The 13,657-nt window shown below is 51.3% G+C and overlaps 1 protein-coding gene across 1 annotated transcript; it reads left to right on the forward strand.

Moving 5' to 3' along the window:
- The first annotated feature begins 2,534 nt into the window (after nucleotides 1-2,534).
- Nucleotides 2,535-4,331, forward strand: LOC124646459 (expansin-B4-like). Its single transcript, XM_047186566.1, has 4 exons — nucleotides 2,535-2,809; nucleotides 2,929-3,038; nucleotides 3,368-3,552; nucleotides 3,998-4,331. Exons 1-4 carry the CDS (start codon nucleotides 2,590-2,592, stop codon nucleotides 4,329-4,331), a joined length of 849 nt encoding a protein of 282 aa, XP_047042522.1. The 5' UTR covers nucleotides 2,535-2,589.
- The last annotated feature ends 9,326 nt before the right edge of the window (nucleotides 4,332-13,657 follow it).

Consider the following 13,657-nt stretch of genomic DNA (forward strand, 5'->3'; position numbering starts at 1 on the left):
TGCAGATTAGATCTTCTAGGGTTTCCATTAGGATAGCGTTCAGATTGATGTTTGCAAGGTGTTCGTCCCCATTTCTTGCTGTTCTAGTCCAGTTCTTACTTTTCACGGTCTCGATTTGCTTAGATCTGTTACTCTAATATCGGATTGCGGTAGATCCTTCCTAGATCAGACTGTGGATTGCTGAAACTTCCGGATCTTATTGTGCATGCAAAGAGGGGAAGGGTTGTGAGCAGGCACATCTCTAATGGCATGTGTTCTTCTGGCAGACCGAGAAGCTCAAACTTGGGTCACCTAGGACCCCCGAGGAGGGACCGTCCAAAGCGTAGGGCGGCTAACGTCGGCCACTTCCAGCCGAACGTAGGGCCGGACAAGTTCCTGCGCATCGTCTTCAGGCCCACCTTCAACCAGCTACGGATCCCTCATGTTTTCGTTAGGTGTTTGGAGAAACCCCTTCGAACATCATCGTCACCACCAACACTGGTTGCTACTGGAGGATGACTATGGTGAGAGAAGGCGATGACGCATACATCGACCAGGGCTGGGCGGCCTTCGCCGTCACTCATCAGCTGCAGGTAGGTCAGTTCCTCATCTTCAAGAAGGTGTCCACCTTCCAGTACAATGTGGTCATCTTCGACCACACCTACACTGAGGTGGTGATCATGTGCCGTTACCATGGCAACGCCACCGGGTGTGTCGTCTTCCAAAGTCATGTTCGAAGCTTACTTGGTTCTGTGTCGCTGCTACCATGTTTGTGTCTAGTTAATGTTCCTGTCGTCTGTTGAACTATGATCGTGTATGGTGTGTCGTGAACTATGATCGTCCTGTGTCGTGAACTATGATCGTCTGTGTCGTGAACTATGACCGTGTTTGAACTATGATCAGTGCTAAGTTTGCCTGAACTGTGAATTGTGTTCTTGCTTGTGCTGTTGATCGCTGGTAACCTCACCACCGAAGGTAGAGGTAAGCAGAAGCATATTCTGGGTTGCAACCAAACAACAGGGGCGCCGTTCTGGGCTCCTACAAGGTCTAAAATCCAACCTATTAAATGGGCAGAGCCAAAATCTTCACGGGGCCAAAAAAAAACTCTATGCATGCCACCAAACAACGTGGTTTTTATGGTCCATGGCCCGCCGGCGATGAACATAGGACTTTGCAGTAATGTGATGCAGGCTACCAAACGCGCCCAAAGATATCAGCAGTTTCCCATTGCTAAGTTCTTCTAAAACAAACACAGTTCCATCCTCCTTCTAAACCTTAGCCAACCCGTCCGTTTGTTCGTATGAAAACAAATTGTGTACCGGCCAGCTTAATTTGGCGGCATGAACCGAAATTGCGGGCTGCTGCGGGCATGTGGGATGATTTGGAAATGAAGGGTTAATGGACTCAAAAGGCGCGCGGCATTCCCGTCACATCGTTCTTTTGGGCAAGATTAGTGTCCCTAGCGAATTATTGCGCGCGCTAAGGATGAACGCGAATGGCAATGCACAGCTGTGCCGTCCCGAAAACGAAGAGGAATTGAGGATAAGTGCTACTGTGCGCAAAGCTGGCAGCATCTAATCTGAAGTTCGAAGCCTGAACATTAAGGGTGTCAAGTGGGATCCCACTTTTGTCCCACTTGTAGTATAATTTGATTTTTTTAGTACAAATTTTGACATCAAAATTTGAACTACATAGTACAAAATGACATCCCACCGGGATCCCACCTTGACACCCTACTGAACATGGGTCCAGGTTAGGTACCAACCGGATGCAGTCTGCAAGAAAACGTCCAGACTGATGAAGTTACGTAGTACTGGTTCGAGCCTTCGGTCGGTGTAACATGGAAGATGCACTACTCCATATTGTAGCTTCACACAAGAGCACAAACTGTGTAGCCGGCCGTACACGATAACGTTTGTTGACAGATGATGCGCCGTCGGTACTGCTGCATCGAGCTGAGATCCAAAGTACTAAAAATAATACTAATAGTGCAGTTTAGGGATCTGTATATCCATCAGCACGCTTCGGCAACAGATAAAAGAAGTAATCTCAATTACTGCACTAGATTTGGTTAAGCACGCTGTGCAGCCAAGTTAGGCTGCACCTATGTACGGAACCTGAAAAAATCCAGAACGTAACTGTGAAGAACCCAGCTCATCTCACTCATGGGCCGATGGGCCACCCCGGCGCTCGCCGACACATTGAGCTCCACCACGACGCGGCTTCAGTCCTGCTGTGTTCTGTTCTGCGTTCTCGTTCGGCTGAGCTCGGCCTGAGCTAAGCTGCCATGGCAGCTAGCATCATCCTACTCGTATCTATCTACCCGTCCCAACTATCATCTGCCACCTTTAATTCTTGCAGCCGTAGACACGATGGACGAGTGTGCATGCCATGTGCCGCGGCCCAACATGGCACGTTCCCTACCTCCTCCGCGCTCACACACAAACCCATCGTCCATGGACCTCGTTGCTCGCTTAGCTTAGCAGCGTGTAATGTACACGATCTGGCCTATAAATAGGGCCACCTCCCCACTCCATCCAGCACAGGAACAAAACATCACTACTCACTCCCCCACTGCACTCGCCAGATCCACACTCCACTCGCCGCGGCATGGGCACGCTCTCCTCCCTCGCCGTTCTCGCGGCGCTCCTCTCCTTCGTGGCTGTCGGTGGCGCCGTCGACGCCGCCGTGGAGTACGACACCAGCACCGACCTCACCCCCGCCGGCGCCGACTGGAACGCCAGCGACGCCACCAAGTACTGGGGCCCCTGGACGCCGGCGAGGGCGACCTGGTATGGCCAGCCCGAAGGCGCCGGCCCCGACGACAACGGTGAGAACCCGCCTGCATTCCCCCTCCCTTTCTCTCAGGTCAAGGATGAATGGATGAACGGATCTGCCTGTTCTTGCAAGAGCAATGCCGCTCACTCTGCTTCATCTTCTTTCCTGCAGGCGGCGCTTGCGGCTTCAAGCATGTGAACCGGTACCCGTTCATGTCCATGGGCTCCTGCGGCAACCAGCCGCTCTTCAAGGACGGCAAGGGATGCGGCTCATGCTACAAGGTAAAGAGAGAATTCTCCAGCACAGAGTAACAACAGTCTGTAATACTAGAGAGTAACACTCTGCTAGTAGTAGTTACTGTCAAACTAGTCCGTTACAATTGATCGACCGACCGATCTGCAGCGTCTGCAGGCAGGGCCCCACACGCGCAGGTCGCTTTCCGTGGCACTGTGCGGCGTAGTAGTAGGAGTAGCTAGTGCCGTTGCAGCAGCTGTAGCGCATTAATTAACTGATTGATTGACGCCCAATCAAAACACTCTCTCTTGCTGGCTGGCTGGCTGGAGGTTGAAGATGAAGCTGACGTTTTTTTTTGGCTGTGTGTGTGGCGCAGATCAGATGCAGGAAGGACCAGTCGTGCTCCGGGCGGACGGAGACGGTGATCATCACGGACATGAACTACTACCCGGTGGCGCCCTTCCACTTCGACCTCAGCGGCACCGCCTTCGGCCGGCTCGCCAAGCCCGGACTCAACGACAAGCTCCGCCACTCCGGCATCATCGACATCGAGTTCACCAGGTAAGGAACACCACACTAACTGTAGCACTAGTAGCAGTGTTAATCCGTCGGCCGGCACCGGCCGGCCGGTCAGTGAAAAGTGAAAAAAGATAAAAGCTGATCCACCCAACCGCCCACATTACTGCTGGCCGACCGGGCACGGGCGCCGCGCACACTCCGGCCTGCGCGCATGCATGTGCATGTGCAGCAGCTGAGCTTCGCTTTATTGCTCGGCCCCAACGCACCTCCTTTTTGCAGCACGGCATATGCGCGCCCTGCCACTGCCATTCGCCACCGGCCAACCACATCCCCTCTCCAGCAATACTGGGCCCCCCTCAACCAAAATTATATTCCACGCCAAGATCGAGCAAAACAACAATAGAGCTGCAACGTCTCTTTTTCTAATCCATCCATTCAGTCAAGTGTAATTCTCTAGCTAATTTTTGTTTTGCCGTGTTTCGCGCAGGGTGCCGTGCGAGTTCCCGGGGCTCAAGATCGGCTTCCACGTGGAGGAGTACTCCAACCCCGTCTACTTCGCGGTGCTGGTGGAGTACGAGGACGGCGACGGCGACGTGGTGCAGGTCGACCTCATGGAGTCGCGGGGGCCCGGCGGCGGGCGGTGGACACGGATGCGCGAGTCATGGGGATCCATCTGGCGCCTCGACTCCAACCACAGGCTCCAGGCGCCATTCTCCATCCGCATCCGCAACGAGTCCGGCAAGACGCTCGTCGCCAACAAGGTCATCCCGGCCAACTGGAGGCCCAACACCTTCTACCGCTCCTTCGTCCAGTACAGCTAGCCGCTTCGTCGGCCAGCCGGCGACAACGGTGGATGCTCGCTCGGAGTATACTAGTAGTAATGGCGTTGCGTTGAGTAACTGTATCGTGCTTGGTGGTGTGTGTCGGTGCGTCTTTCTAGGTGAGGCGTCGTCTCTCTCGGGAGACTCTCCGGAGTTTGGTTGGGTCATTGGGTGCGCGTCCATGGAGCTCGGTCTGTCTCCATGGATGCGATGGATCGTGTATTGGGGAAGAGGGCTGCGTGGGAAAATGGAGGAGGCAAGCGTACAAGATACGCTCTCCCGCCCACTCTCGCTCTATAATTTATAATTTAAGGTGGTGATATTATTAATTAAAGTATATGTTACTACTACTGAATTATTAATCATGCTGTGTACTTGTGCCTTTTTTTTTCATCGTTATTTTTAGGTGGCACCCTCTTGCGATCGTGCGTTTCCGTACAAAGGAGGAAGACAAGGGGCGAAGCCAATCTAGGATAGGAGGTCATGACTGTTGCAGTAGGGTCATTTTCTACAAATGAACAATATTTATCACTTATTTAGCAAGGATTTTCATTAAATCATTGGGTTCAATTGACCCCACAAATTGTACCTTGCTTCGTCCTTGGAAAACAGGTTGATAACACTGTGTTTCTTCAACTCAATTTCCTTATGAAAAGTATAGTTTTAGAAATGTTCTTATACCTCAGGGCTACTATGATTCGTACTACTAGTGACTAAAAATAGAGCGCCAGTCGTTGGTTGAGTTCGACAAAAGAACCAAAATTGGTTTCTTTCCACGCCATTGGATCTAAATGTAACGTCCAGAAAACAATCGCAAGTAATTTTTGCATTTAGGCCCTTGGGTTTTGATAATCGCAAGTAAATTTTGCATTTAGCCCGTTGGGTTTTGCAAAATCGTGCATTCTCATCTTTTTCAGCGAAAACGTAGAAAGTATATTCCTTCGGCCCCGACCTTTGTAATATTTTACAACAAGAGTGTCTATGTGGTGATTTAACCCTACTGCAAAGAGTATTGCAACAAAAGGCTTCACCCTACTACATTTCTTTACTAATACAAAAAAAAACCTCGCATCATTTTTCCAAAGTAATGCTACAATAAAGTGGTTAAAACAACAAAAAAATGTTGTAGCGGAAAATGCCAGCAATTTCAACAAAAGTCACAAGGAATTACAACAAACCACCAAGTGTTTGCAACAATGAAAAGCAACATTTTTTGTTGCAGATTTTGTTGGGACAAAGTGAACATCTATTTCAACAAAAATCACTAGCAGTCACAACAACAAAAACCTAATGATTGTGGCCTTAGTAAAAAATAAATAAACTAACATTAAGGATACATATAGGCCTACATTATTGGATCCATTCTACATCTCTAATCTTATGCAACCAAATTATCTCACCGAAATTTAGGTGAAATAGGTCTAGTTGGCCAACATGAAGGAAGTCAACTGCCAAGCAAGTCTACAAGGTCCAACTTAATGGCATCCAAGAACTTTTTAACGACACCTTGCTGGAAAACCATCAGGCCTAGGTCATGTTACGTTCCAATTGCAATACGACGATTTTCAGCTCTTCTTATGAGTAGGTTGCATTAAGAAAGGGGTTTTCCTCATCACAAACTTGTGTGACATCGTCTGTATGAGACTCATCGAGGGGGGAGTTTTATTCGTTCGAAGACCCAAAGAAACCTTTGTATTATTTTGATATATAAGATTTTTGCTAATGTCCCACGATCATGCATGTCATCTTGATGAAGTGGATGAATCATAGATGAAAGTCAAAGTTTATCTTGTTTTGACATTACCAATAGTCTGGCGCGCCCATCCATCAAGGTATTTTGGCATATCATGAATTTTATTATTCCACCTTTACATTAGTGTTCCATGTTGTTCGTGAAATTGCCCACACCACGTGCGTTGAGGTGGCTCGATCAAAGAACACCAATGGCCACCATGGACGCCATGTTGCTCCTCACAGTGGGCCTGGTGCCTAGTTGTAGGTCTTTTGTGTTAATCACCTCTTTTGCGTTCTATGCAACTCACTACAACAAAATGTGGTGTTTTGTGCAACAATAAACCATTGTTGTGGTTCTGTGTAAAATCTTCCCCACGACGGTGTTATGTTTGCCCAAACTTGGCAAGCTTTTGCTTTCACTAAATTTATGGGTCTTGTTTTATGCAACGGGGTTAGTACCATGTCAAAAAAAAAACGAGTTAGTAGTAATTTGTGAAGCTATGAGCCTAGTAGCACAGTTCAGCTGCCCGCGCGTTTGGAAGAGCAAAGCTGTTAGTTCCCGCGCGCGGTAAACTTACTTTACAAACGAGGGATGCACTTTAGTTTACCCGCCACTTTTTCCGCAGGTTCCATTTTCCTAGCACAAAGCATGATTGGTTGCCGGCAAAGTGGCGAAAGCAGGCGGCCGAATTATCCAATCTCCTTGCTTGCGAGCTAGTACGACCTCCGATAAAGCTCCTCCGCCTAGCTCCTGCAGTAGCATTTCCTATGCCCTTTTCTACCAGGGTCTGTTGCCAATGCCAATTCGATGTGTGACGAGCACAAGCTAGGCTGGAGAGAAAATTCCCCGTCCTGCTCCGGTCAAGCAGAAGGGTGCCCGGCACGCAGGGATACAGCAGCGTCCAGCCAAATACGAAGCATCGCATCTTTCGCCGCCGGGCCCGGCCCTAGCTGTGCCGCGTTGCTGCTGCCTCGCTTAATCCAGATCCCCAGCGCATGCAGCATGTTCTTATCTTAACGGATCGTCGGAGTTGAGAACCGCCAACGCAGTTATGCTTGTGTGTACCTCATCGGCCGATCGATCCCAAACTGGTTTGGTTTCATATGAAACCAGTTGTTGCTCCAAGCAAGTGTATAATGGTGGACGTCAAGTCGAATCATAAGCTGGAGCTCCTCTGGAATTCGCATCCGGTCACGGCAGGCAGAGGCAGGTGAGTTGGCCGGCCGACACTGGTCTTGTTTTGGACGCGGCTTTTTATCCGCGGATGGAGCTGGCTGGTTTCCCCGCGGTCCGCGGCATGTGCGCCGAGTCAAAAGGCGACCTGTACCCTGTGCTGTACGTCTACGTACCTTGCCGCCCACCGGCCACCGGTACGGCATCGTCTTTACCACTTTGTCATCGTCTCCGCCTAAGCATGTGTGTCGGTGAATTCCATTAATTATTGGAGGATTCCTCCCTTGGCACTTCACCTCTCCCCGACCGGCGCCACCGGCGGAAATCATTATCGCTGTTGAGGCTGGGGTAGAGTAGTACTGCTGGTAGTGTCGAGTGTGGACGAGCGGTCCAGCAGCTCCATTCGAGTCGAGATGGCAAAAGAACAAACCATCACTTCGAGCTAGCTACGCTACGAACGGAACGATATCTCTGCAGCACGCGCAAATCTGCCTGCAGGGAGAAACGGGATGGGGGTCGATCGTGTTGGAGAGTAAAGAAGATCTGCAGGAATTCGAGCGGTTGCCGTCGGCGGCAATGATTGACGGAGCTGAGCGGCCTCCAACATCTGCATTCATTTGGCGGCGGGATAGAAAGTAGTACGGTCAGCGGGATACACTATCAGCTACTAAGGGCATCTCCAACCGGGCGACCCAAACGGACGCGCTGGGCCGTGTTTGGGCCGTTTGGGTGGCCGCGCGGACACGCGGACAGCGCCCCGCGTCCGCGTGTCCGTTTAGGTCGCACGCGGCGCCCAACGCGGCGACCCAAAGAGACGCCACGTGGTTCGTCTTCCTTGCGCGGCGCTGCGCCATGGTAGGCCTCGACGGGACAGCCATGGTGGGCGGTGGAACGCGCGGGAAAGTTCCCGCGCGTACCAAGGTTCCCGCGCGCGCGAAAACGCCATTGGCGCGCGCGAGCGCCCAAGTTTCCCGCCAGGCCGCCGGCTATAAAGACGGCGGCGGTCTCACACAGACCGCAACACCATCCTCTCCCCTCCACCTTCTCCGGCGCCATGCCGCGCACCCTACAAGCCACATGGGCCAAGCTCTCCCTCGCCGCCCGGGCCAGGTTCCCGCGGACGGAGGAGGAGGAGCGCGCGGACTCGCGGTGGGTCGCCGACGACGAGGCGCTCCGCGTCGCTGCCGAGGCGGCGGCAAAGAAGGCCGGTGACGCGGAGCGGGCGGCCGCGGAGGGCGGCACGAGACCGCGGACGGGCCGGTACGAGGCCGCGGAGGAGGGCGGCCGCCGCGGACGAGCCCGTCGACGAGGAGGACCTCGCGGCGGCGAACATCAACGCCGCCATCGAGGAGCTTCTCGCCGACCTCACGCGCGTGACGAAGGAGCACGAGGCCACCGGCGGGCCGGCCGCCGCCGCCAGGCGACCTCCTCGGCCGGAAGAACGAGCTGCTCGCTATGCGAGCGGCCCGTCACCTCATCCGGATGCCGTCGCCCGAGCGGCGCGCCCGGGAGGATGCTGAGTCGGCTGGCGCGGCCGGCAAGAGCGCATGCGCTGGCGGCAGGAGAACCACGAGGCCCAGGCCGCCGGCCGCGTCCGCCTGGAGGCGCGCACCGCTATGGAACGCGCCGCCCTGCAGGAGGTCGAGATATGCGGGAAGCGGATGATTCCGCCGCAGGAGGCGGAGCGCGAGCGCGCCCGAGGTGCGCGGACGGAAAGGAGGAGGATGATGGCCTCCGCCCAAGCCGCCGCTGCTGCCGCCCGCGCCGCCGCCGACGCGCCACCCAGCCCGTAAGCTGGAGTGGAATCCTCACGCGTACAGGCCGCCCGCGTCGAGTGAAATCCACGGCCCCGACGGCGAGCCGGCGAGGAGTCGCCGGCGAGGCCGCCGGCCCCGTACGTATTTAGGATAGAAGTAGTAGCTAAAAAAAATGTAATGAGTTCTTTTTAATGAAAAATATTGTTTATGCCTATGACACGCGGGCTAGGGGCGGACAAGGGGCGGACGCGAGCGACCAGCCTTTCGCGTCCGCGGCCACGCAAACCCGGCCAAGATTTGGGCCGGGTTTGCGTCGATCCGGACGCCGCGGGCATCCGTTTTAGGGATGGGTCCGCGCGCTGGGCTGGGTTTTTGTCCGGCTGGACCCATCCGGACGCGCGGGCGCAGGATGGGTCGCCCGGTTGGAGATACCCTAAGAGGAAGAGAGCCTGTAAAATGGACTGAAACCGAAAAAAAATCGACGATAATACGGTTTCAGGCCGAAAGAGGCCTCAAACGAAGCTCGAACTCGCAGCTTGGCCCGTAAAATGAGTTCGGGGGCTCTAGAAACTCGGCAGCCGCCCTGTATTAAAACGGGCCACAGAGGGTAGTTCGGTTTCCAAACCCTACTCCCCTCCGCCGCCACTTGCCTCCTCTCCGGCGAGCAACTCCGCCGCCGCTGACGCCACTCCGCTACCGCCACCACCCCTCCGTCCGCAATATGATGCTTAAGATCCGTAGGTAGGGTAGGGGACCGAATCGGCGGTGGGAAGCCATCACTGCGTCCGCCGGGTGTGCGGTCGGAGGCGGACCGCGCGAGGCAGGCGGCTCCGACGATGGTTGGAAGCGGGCGGCACAAAAGTGGCCGCGTGCTTTCGCGCGCTGCCCGGAAAAACCCTTCGCCGCCGCAAAGAATTGTCCCGTGACAATCCGGGGCCTAATCTAGTAGTCTAAGTACTCAAATTAACGAATGTAGCTCGAACTGCCCTGTATTTTGGCTAGTTTATGTAAATTATTGACGAATGTAGCTCGATCGGAGCAAGAATGAGTTCAATTTCGCAAAATCATCGCAACACATTTTCCCGCCACGTTTGATTTTTGGTTTCAGTTCGGTTTCTAATCTGCGCCGTGACTAAAACCATCTAAACTGAACAGTTCGGGAGACCGAACTCCGCGTTTTTTGTTCGGAGAAATACGGGCTCTGCTAGAGATGCTCTAATACAATAAATAGTAGTGATAGAACTGATGACGTTTTCATTCTCAGAGTATCTCCAGCCGCGTCCCCCCAAAGCATCCGCCAAACTGCACTGGATTTATTGTTTGGGGACGTGTTCCGCTCGTGCCATGTTTGGGAGACGTCGCTCCCCAGCCGCATCCCCAAACAAAATTTCAGATTTTACAAATTTAAGCGGAAACAACTAAATTCATTCAAACTTGAAATATTTTACATAGATTGAACGAAATTCGATGAAATTTAAACTAAACCCTAATCTAGTAGTACTTGCGGCGGCCAGAGGGGTCGTAGTATTGGTGGAAGTTATACATGTCGTCGACAACGACGTCCTGCTTGCCGCGCTCATCGGGCTCGTCGACGGGCTCATCCTTCACCGTGCCGCTTGGTCTAGCCTCACCGTCGTCGGTGAGGTCGACAAGTGGCTTCCCGGTGTCGCGGATGGACATGGCGATCGCCAAGTCGAGGTCGCCCCTCCAGGCATCCTTGTCGTTCAACGACGCCGCGAACGCCGTGTGCAGCCCTGAAAAGTCACCGGGGATCGTCACTGCTGGCGATGAGGCGTTGCTGGCGCTCGTACTTCGCCAGCTGCGCCGCAATCACGGCTTCCTCGTCATCCTGCTCCTCCGTCACCTCCGGCTTCGGGATGAGGAGGGCGCCACCGGTGCAACTGTGTTGCTGCCGGCTGACGTTGTTGCCGCCGCGCCTCGGATTGACGGGCGGCGTCGCGAAATTCGGCTCGTCCTTCACCTCGTGCTTAGGCATAGTGTAGGGCGCGACGCGGTGCGACGAAGGCTCCGATCGCGCTGGCCCTGATGAAGAAGAGTTGGAGGAGGACGAGTACGTCCTCCTCGGCTGCCAGCGTGTTGCGGACGTAGGAGATGGTGGCGGCGACAGCGGCATCTAGAGCCTGGGCGCGCCGTTGTGGATTCTGATACTTTGCAAACGTATCTATAATTTTTGATGCTCCATGTTTGTTTTACACCAATTGCTATATGTTTTGTTTACACTTCCTGGCACTTTTATGCATTTTCCGGATCTAACCTATGGACAAGATGCCACAGTGCCAGTTCCCTGTTTTCTGCTATTTTTGTATTTCTGAAAAGTTGTACAGGAAATATTCTCGAAATTGGACGAAACAAAAAGTCAAAGTTCCTATTTTTCCCGGAGCGAAGTCGAAGTCCAGAGGAGAGACGAAGGGGGTCCACAGGGTGGCCAGACCTACCCTAGGCGCAGCCTAGCCTTGGCCCACGCGTAGGGGTGGTCTGGGGCCACCAGGCCTCCACCGACGTCGCCCTTCCGTCTATATAAAGCTCCCGACGCAAAAACCCTAAATATACAAGCCTCCGTCCACGAAAAGTTCCGTAGCTCCGCCACCGTTGCCTACAAGATTTGGGGGATAGAAGTCTCTGTTCCGGCACCCTGCCAGGACGGGGAATTGCACACGGAGCCATCTCCATCGACTCCACCGCCATCTCCATCGCCGTTGCTGACTCCCATGATGAGGAGCGAGTAGTTTTTCCCCGGGGCTGAGGGCTCTACCGGTAGCTATGTGGTTTATCTCTCTCTCTCTCTCTCCCATGGTGTGATCTTTATGTGACCATGAGCTTTGTAATCTAGATGTCGTTATGCTATTCAAGTGGATTTTACTTATGTGATATCCAGAGACTCCTTGTCCCATGTGTGTAAAGGTGGAGTGTGTGCATCATGTGGGTCTCTTAGGCTATATTTCGCAGAATACTTGTTCACTAAATTATGATTTGAGTTGGGTGTCTCTATGAAATTGTGGTGTGTTAGTACCTCCTATGAATGCTCAAAGTGCAGCGCAGGGTGTTAATTAGTACTTGGGAATACATCTTTAAGGTTTGCTTTTGCATCCTCCACGGTGAATTAGTGTTCGTTATCCAACCGGAGAGTAGTTCAGAGTAGCATAGTGAAGTGCTTATATTTATATTCCTTTATGATATCATTGTTCAGAGTGACCACTAGTGAAAGGATGATCCCTAGGCCTTGTTTCCAATCAATCAATTACCGATTATTCTTGTTTTGCTGCATGTTTACTTGCTGCAATATTTATTTCAGATTGTTGTTACCACTCATATTCATCCATATCACTTGCATTTTACTATCTCTTCGCCGAACTAGTGCAACTATACATCTGACAAGTGTATTGGGTGTGTTGGGGACACAGGAGACTTCTTGTATCATAATTGCAGAGTTGCTTGAGAGGGATATCTTTGACATCTACGTCCCTGAGTTCGATAAACCTTGGGTGATCCACTTAAAGGAAACTTGCTGCTATTCTACAAACCTCTGCACTTGGAGGCCCAACACTGTCTACAAGAAAAGAAGCGTGCGTAGACATCAAGCTCTTTTCTAGCGCCATTGCCGGAGAGGTTAGGTAAAAGGTACTCACATCCTTTGACTACTAAGTCTTTTAGTTGCTGGTGAGTGCTCGAAGTTATTTCCTTTAGATTCTACAATTATATCTTTTTGTTTCTTGTTTTTATTTTCACTAGTTAGGCTTAATGGAAAACAACAACAAAATTAGAGAGCTTTATAGTATTGATCTTGAGTTAGGACATGAGGTGTTTGAAGAGAAATTTAAAAAACCTATGAAACTTTACTTGCATGTTGGTAGCAATGTTATTAGTATGAATTTTTTGAATACCATTATTGCTAATTCTATGAAAAACTCTAAGCTTGGGGAAGCTAGTTTTTATGAAAATAATCTTTTTAGTTCCCTAAATTTTGAGGAGAAAATTTGCTATGATGATACTATGCCTCCAATATATGATGATTACAATGATGATTATGTTATTTTCAGTCCACCTACTATTTAGGAGAAAATTAATTATGATTACAATATGCCTCCTATATTTGATGATTATGGTGATGAGAATAATGATGATACCTATTTTGTTGAATTTGCTCCCACTATAGTCAATAAGAATGACTATGCTTATGTGGGGAGTAATAATTATTTTATGCATGTGGCTCATGATAAAAATATTTTATGTGATAGTTATATTGTTGAGTTTATTCATGATGCTATTGAAAGTTATTATGTGAGAGGAAAATATGGTTGTAGAAGTTTTCATGGTACTAAAACACTGATACGTCTCCGACGTATCGATAATTTCTTATGTTCTATGCCATATTATTGATGATACCTACATGTTTTATGCACACTTTATGTCATATTCGTGCATTTTCTGGAACTAACCTATTAACAAGATGCCGAAGTGCCGGTTCTCTGTTTTCTGCTGTTTTTGGTTTCAGAAATCCTAGTAACGAAATATTCTCGGAATTGGACGAAACGAAGACCCGGGGGCCTATTTTTCCACGGAGCTTCCGGAAGACCGAAGAACATACGAAGTGGGGCCACGAGGTGGCGACACCACGTGGCGGCGCGTCCTAGGGGGCCGCG

The sequence above is a fragment of the Lolium rigidum genome, chromosome 4, assembly GCF_022539505.1.
Source record: "Lolium rigidum isolate FL_2022 chromosome 4, APGP_CSIRO_Lrig_0.1, whole genome shotgun sequence".
In the NCBI taxonomy this organism is placed as follows: Eukaryota; Viridiplantae; Streptophyta; class Magnoliopsida; order Poales; family Poaceae; genus Lolium; species Lolium rigidum.

What these genes read in the sequence shown, in the direction of transcription:
- LOC124646459 (XM_047186566.1), top strand. Translation starts at nt 2,590, where the DNA reads ATGGGCACGCTCTCCTCCCTCGCCGTTCTCGCGGCGCTCCTCTCCTTC. An exon ending in CGCCGGCCCCGACGACAACG is followed by an intron (nt 2,810 to 2,928) that starts GTGAGAACCCGC and finishes TCTTTCCTGCAG; the next exon opens with GCGGCGCTTGCGGCTTCAAG. An exon ending in GATGCGGCTCATGCTACAAG is followed by an intron (nt 3,039 to 3,367) that starts GTAAAGAGAGAA and finishes TGTGTGGCGCAG; the next exon opens with ATCAGATGCAGGAAGGACCA.